This window comes from Lampris incognitus, chromosome 4, assembly GCF_029633865.1.
Source record: "Lampris incognitus isolate fLamInc1 chromosome 4, fLamInc1.hap2, whole genome shotgun sequence".
Taxonomy (NCBI): domain Eukaryota; kingdom Metazoa; phylum Chordata; class Actinopteri; order Lampriformes; family Lampridae; genus Lampris; species Lampris incognitus.
In genome coordinates, this window is record NC_079214.1 from 57,852,825 (window position 1) to 57,859,710 (window position 6,886).

Below are 6,886 nucleotides of genomic sequence, written 5' to 3' on the forward strand. Positions count from 1 at the left end.
GATAGGTAGATAGGTAGATGGCTAAATAGATAAAGAGACTCGGAAGCGGACAATAGAAATGCGTTGCCTCGATACGCAGAGTGACGTGTGTGCTCATCTGCCCGCCATACTGAGTCGGCCCCCCAGAGAGAAAGTGAGGCGGTCTAGTGGAAACATGTCGGCACGCCGGATAGTTACCCATGTTGGTCTGCATCGCCAAAGTGTCCTCGTGTTTGAAGGACAGGCTGGAGAGCTGCGGGCTGTGGTGCGAGGGCGTGTGGCCATAACTCGGGGCGCTCTCCAGTCCCACCACTCCATAACCTGGGAAGCAACAAAGAGAGCAATGGGGTAGTATCAGATTGATCCTGTTTGTCTGGACTTGTCATCATTTCGCCATATTGCCAATTACTGATACATCCTGGAAGGAGACAAACAACACGTCCGCTATCTGGTTGCTTATTTGATGAATCCCCTGGCAGAAGGAGAGTAACTGGCAGCGGGACTGTTTTTCAAATCCCCTCCATTTTGTACGAAATCCTTTTTTCCTCCTCTCTTTCGACATCACGGATGTAGTTATTTATTGCGGGGGGGTGGGGGGGCGGGAAAGGAAATTTGGCGACCGTAGCACAGACAGATATTCATATTAGCGAATCCCTGAATGTATGCTCAATGAAAGAGAACCAGGGTGGAGGAGCAATGGGGTAGAGAAAAAGTACATTTGAGCTACCATCACATCCCAAACAGCAGCATTGTGTTATTATTGCTGCTGCTATATCACACAAGAAGGGGTGCAATAACCTCCGCACAAGACTTGAAACAGGCTATCGGGATTTTAAGCCGAACGTTAATTGCGAAGAGAAACCGTCCTCCAAACACATTCGCCTCCACACACACACACACACACACACACACACGCGTGCCTACGTGCACGCGCCTGCACAAAACAGACAGCCTTCATCGCCTTATACCTAAATATGGAAAATACACAAATGCTCGTACATGCTCAGTCAGACCGGAGCGAAGCGCTGGAAAGTTGCTGAGAAGACTGACTCAGCTACTCTCGTTTAAATCCCTGTAGGCCGCCCGGCGGCGGAGCGAGCTTTCTACCACTTCATCAGAAAAGTAGTTTCCACTGAGCCATCAGAGCTCCCTGCATACAAGCTGTGTAAGGCCCAAACGCTGTCCGTCACACGCGGGCTTGGGGGCTGCGGGGTCCCCGCAGACGACAACACGGGCCCCCCCCCCTCCGCCCTTCCTGTTTTATTTGCGTAGGTAAGGTCAATGAAATAACATCAACTTGAACAATCGTACGTAGGAAACAAGAGAAATTAAGATTAATAACTGCTGAGCTGCACTGGCTCGCTCTCTGAGGTCAAAAGTAGAGCCAACTGTGGTATAAAAAATTCCCCGATTACTTCGGGGAGTAATAAAGAAAGTTGGTGATTTACAGCACGCTGCCTTCCACAACAGCTTTTTAAGAAAAAAGGGAAGAAAGAAAAAAAAAATAATGATTTTTGTGAGGCCAGAAAACGGTTCATTCTCAGTTTTTGTCTTGGGAATTCAAGAAATGTCTTCAATTCAAATCCTGACCTTTTCAAGATCTTCAATCTTGTCGTCTTGGCTGAAAGCAGTTTTTTCTTTCCCTGTTTTTTCTTTTTGGTTTTTTTGTATTCAACATTTCAGTTCTGGCTGGATAGAATCAAGTTAAGTCAAGTTGAACTGAACCGTGCTACACGGGAGCTACAGCCTCAGAGGGCTTCACATTCACACAAGTGGAGAACAGGTAGATGGACAACACCCTCCGTCTCTACACCCCAATCTCTACACCTCCGTCTCTACACCCTCCGTCTCTACACCCCAATCTCTACACCTCCGTCTCTACACCCCAATCTCTACACCCTCCATCTCTACACCCCCAGCCCTGCAGGCCAGCAGACATGGGAAAGACTTCAATTCTTCCAAAAAATAAGAATAAATAAAAGTGTCCACAACACTGTCCATAGAGAAATCTGCTAAAAAGTAGACCCTCCATTTGCAAATGTACCACTTTAGAGATGTCTATTTCCGATCAACCATCCGGCACCGTCTTACTCTGTGTCTCCACAGTGAATTGCAGATGATGATCCAAGTCCATCACAAAAAGGACCGTCACATCTGCCGTGACCTGCATGTCCCCCGTCTACCGAGCCGCAGTCCCTCGGCCGTTAGGAGGAGCAGGGATTTTAATATGGCGATGATATGCTGTTGGTTGTCCTTATAATCGATCAAAAGCCGACCCGGTTCCGATACCGTGTCAGTAAATGCACCGTTAAAATAAGGTATTTTGATTAGAAAGTGTGCCGAAACAAAAAACGACCACAGTTCACGTATGAAAGGGGATTCGCACAACGTTTTTTGTTCAAAAATTTGAGTAGAATGACTACGTCGTCACATTTTATAATGCGTTTAATACATTATCTCACCTTTTTTTTTTTTTTTGGGGCGTACAGCTTTTTTATCTTTTAGTAAAGAAAATCAGAACATTTTCTTAACCTGCAAAAGAGAGTTTTGACATTAAATCTAAAATCTACAAACGCTAACACAGCTTTGACACTGTAGACGGCTGTACTTCAGTATTACCTCCCTAAAACTGGGTTAGTACTTGTACATTCATTGTCTGAAAACCAAAATACAGTAATGGAAAAAATGTTAAGTAGCAATATGAAAGAAAAAAAAAAAACCCAAACTTTTTTCTTTTTTTGTTGTTGTTGTTGTGCAACGGCCATTTGTTTTCATTGAAATTTTTGACCCTGCTGTTTGAGTGATAGCAGTGAATGGGAAGCTGTCGGGTGTATTCCTGACATAGGACAGAATGACCCAGTACGGCACGTAGCATCCTGCCCAGACACAACACTACGGACCTGCCCTGAACACCGCGTTACACCAAACACAAAATTATAGAAACGACACTAACTGCACACAAAACATTTACACCACTGAAAATTTACATCATGACCCTGTGGTAAAATCTGGCTTTTGTGGCGAGTTGTGCCTATGAACAAAAACTCCAACACCACGACACATGCATTCAGTCTTGGCTGTGACAGTCACCATCTGGGAATTGTTTTCGTAAAGAGGCAATTGAAAGACAAGAGAAGCGCCTCCTGGGATGTGGGCTCTTTTGCCGTTACTGTTTTCGGGTTTGGTTTTGGCCAAAAGAGGAGCGCAGCATACTTACCCTGGCTCCTTGACGCCGGTGGACTGTCAACACAGCTGGGGAGGTAGGTGCTATTCGGAAACACCCTGGGTTGGCTGGCGGGCGGCTCTCCAAAGGCCCCGACTCGACAGGGGCCTGCGCCTGTAAATTGGCCGGAGATGTGTACCGTGAAGGCCCCCAGGCCGCGGTGAGGGTCCTCCATGGGGTCCGAGGTGGCCCAGCCAGGTTCCTGTTTGATCAGGGAGTGGTGGGAAGGCAGAGAACCATAGGGAGAGCTGGGGTGGAGGTCCAGGAGCTGGGTCCACTGGCCGCTGCCAACAGACATGCCACAGCCCCCGCCGCCCCCTGGCAAGGAGGGTACTGGAGGCCCGGGAGGAAGGAGGGTCAGATCTCGGATGTCCGACCCCATGGACCCCATGGCCCCACACGGCTCCGTCAGCATTGGTCGGGGCAGCTCGAGACAGTCCACCAAGGAAGAGATGATATCCCAAAGAACAAAGCGAAAGTTGAACTTGAGGTTGTGAAAAGTATTTGAGAAGAGCCTCTGTAAAAGCAGAGCCGAAGCTGAACTTAGGCACTTTATCCTCAGAGAAAAGCTTCCACACAAAACAAACGCCGATGGCCTGGCCACAGTCCACTAAGGAGCCATGTTTCCTTCCTCTACACTTTTCTGTTGAGCAGGTCCGAAAAGATGGAGGTGTGACAGTCAAGTGGTGGCCAAAGTCTGGATGCCAAACCTAAAAGTCGTGTCTCGGCTCAGCAGAAGTCTCGGTCTGCTGCGCTGGGCTGCTGCCCCAAGTGGAAGTGGCTGTGTGTGGGGGTAACAGCACCTTGTCTTTTCTGTCTCTAATGTCTGGCTTTCCTTACTCTCTAAAGGCTCAAATACCGCTGAACTCACTGGGCAGGGGGAGGAGCAAGGGCGGCTGGGAAGAGGATGACTCCCTCGCTTTCCCTCAACAGACAGGCTGCTGTTCTGAGTACATCCTGACTAATGTCACATTCCCATGAGCGGGCGTTGTATCAAACTTTTTGTGCAATTTCAAATGGTGTTTGTGCATCGTGTATGATAGTGTGTGTGTGGGTGTGTGAGACGTAGTGTGCAAGAGATAGTGAGAGTGGGTTTAAGCAAAAGCGCATATGTGTCCAAGGAGGGGGGGGGGGGGATGTTTTGTTAAATTATTTTCATGATGATATTTCTGATGCATATCCTTCCCCCCCCACCCCCCACATCACATCGCGGCGTACACAGTTTTAATCCCGGAATATCATAAAGGCTCAATCTGTAATCCAAATGTAAACAGAAGAGTAGCCCCCACCACGAGGCGCCAAAATGTTTTTCAATCCTCCGCTTGACTGACCACAGATATTCAACAAGGTATAAAGAGATATACGTCGTAGGCTTAGACTTCACAGGGGGTTTTTTCGTAAGCGTCCGAGCTGCATTTTATGCCGCGCTAAACCAACCAATTACTCAACTCGCACTCTTCTAAATCCCGTGTCGATGCTGCCAAAGTTTACACGGGCCTTTAAAAAGTTTAGGTAACAAGAAAAACACAATTACGCAGCCACAAATACTCAAGCGAAATCCCTCTTCAAGCGTTGCTTGATGCGGGGATAAGCGGAGGTCAACGGATAGGTGTATCGTTTGTGGGCTCGGCGTGGATGGAATTCGTCATGTGTCCTGAGCCGTCTGACTCATCACTTTCCTGAAAGACAGATCTGAGAAGAAAAAAAAAAAACAAATTGAGGAAGACAGCCATTGCGTAGGCCGAACGGACTTCTTTTTAATCATGCAGAGGTGGGGCGATGATCATAAACAGCGAGCGAGGGGAAGGACGAGGAGACACTTCCCTTCATGCAACACGCTCCATTAATCCAAGTGTACTTTTAAGAGACACGAAGAAATGTGCACGGGAGGGGGACTAGTGCACGAAACGTGTTGTGTATTGTCTACTTTGGACGTAATACTAACAGTTATATCAACCGATACAAGCTGCATCATATTTATAGTATTTGTATGGCCTTGGAGCGGTGCCATATCACACAAAAAGATAATTATTTATTGGCAGAGGGGAGGGGGTGTTAACGTCTGTGCTTGTGTGTGTGCGCGTGAGTGTGAGAGTGTGACTGTGAGTGTGTGTGTGTGTGTGTTTGTGTGTGTGTGGATGTGTCTGCAACTTCATGCAGGAGTGTGTGTACTTAAGAAATGGGGGTGGTGACCTTAACTCAAACCTAACTAAGTGCAGGACTACACAGAGGAATGCAGTAACACGAAATAAGACAGCTGCAATGGATCCGGTGTGTGTGTTTGTGTGTGTGTGTGTGTGTGTGTGTGTGTGTGTGTGTGTGTGTGTGTGTGTGTGTGTGTGTGTGTGTGTGTAGCTAGCTAGCTAGCTAGCTAGATGGCTAGATAGATAAATAGATAGGCAGGTAGATATACATAGACATACAGGCAGATAAGCGGTAACTTTAACCTGTTAAAATAGATAAATGAAGAGAAAGAACAAAGAGTTATAAACAATCCGGCCGTGTGTTCGGTATAACCTCTTAAGATTTCATCCAGTGAGATTTAAAATCCCTTTAAAATCCCCGGCATGGCGGACGAACAATAAATTCGAGTCAATTATTCTCGTAAAACGATAGTGTCGTGTGACACTAAGGGAAATGCCCACGTCGAAGGTGCATTCACCACCTATGTGTCACATCGTGTGCTTGAGATGCAAGGCTGCGGACCAAGCCAGCGGAGCTTTGGCCACGCCGCAGAGTGAGGTTTGTGGGCCGATTCCTGTCAGCACCACCAATTCTTCCACCATCTGGAATAATGATCAGGATTCCACTAAAGAACACTGACCACAATTCAGTTTGAAAGAAAAGGTGGGTCGGGTGAGAGCGGCTGTACCAAATATAGAGATGGAGACGGACATATCAGGAAGGAAGTAGTGTAATCTGACGGATCACCTGTAAGGTTCTGGAGAATCACCGGTGAAAAGGGACGTAGCGGGTTCACGGCCTTGATAGTGAAGCAAAGGAACTCGGAGTCAGCAATACATTAAGGGGGAAGACACCGGCAGGTGACGGGCTGAGGGAGAATGAGCAATGGTTTCTGTTATTGTCTCAGCAGTCTGCGTTGCACAACACGTGACGAGCTATTCCGAGGCTTTTACCAACTATTTGAGGTTTGAAATCTTTCCTCAACTCATTCGTAGCTTATCGTAATTCCCCAGACACGACGGCGGCATAGGCGGAAAGCTTGGAAGTGTGAAGGGAGCAGGTACGGTCAACGGTAAACTGCCGGTAAACTTGCTAATGGTAAATGGTAAACTTGCCCCCCCCCCCCCCCAGCTTGATGGTTTAATATTTAGCTACAGAAATGGCTCAAGTAGGCCTAATTTACGTTACATCCCAACACTTGTATACATCGAATTAAACAGATTTCGGTTTGGGAAATTATTTTCAAGGCGACTTTTTTTCAGTAAATACACTTTTAACATTATGTTTCTGGCATCTGGGTGGCGTGGCGGTCTATTCCGTTGCCTACCAACATGGGGATCGCCAGTTCGAATCCCCGTGTTACCTCCGGCTTTGTTGGGCGTCCCTACAGACACAATTGGCCGTGTCTGCGGGTGGGAAGCTGGATGTGGGTATATGTCCTGGTCGCTGCACTAGCGCCTCCTCTGGTCGGTCGGGGCGCCTGTTCGGGGGGAGGGAGAA

At 47.6% G+C, this 6,886-nt stretch overlaps 1 protein-coding gene across 7 annotated transcripts in view; it reads right to left on the reverse strand.

Moving 5' to 3' along the window:
* wt1b (WT1 transcription factor b) overlaps window positions 1-4,009 on the reverse strand; it is a 13,534-nt gene extending 9,525 nt beyond the window's left edge. For all 7 annotated transcript variants that reach the window (XM_056278144.1, XM_056278143.1, XM_056278142.1 and 4 more), the window contains exons 1-2: window positions 3,197-4,009; window positions 178-300 (exon numbers count right to left, since the gene is read on the reverse strand). In XM_056278144.1, coding sequence (XP_056134119.1) covers window positions 178-300; window positions 3,197-3,617 — 544 coding nt within the window. In that variant the 5' untranslated portion in view covers window positions 3,618-4,009. The remainder of the gene's footprint in view (window positions 1-177; window positions 301-3,196) is intronic.
* Window positions 4,010-6,886: the final 2,877 nt, after the last annotated feature.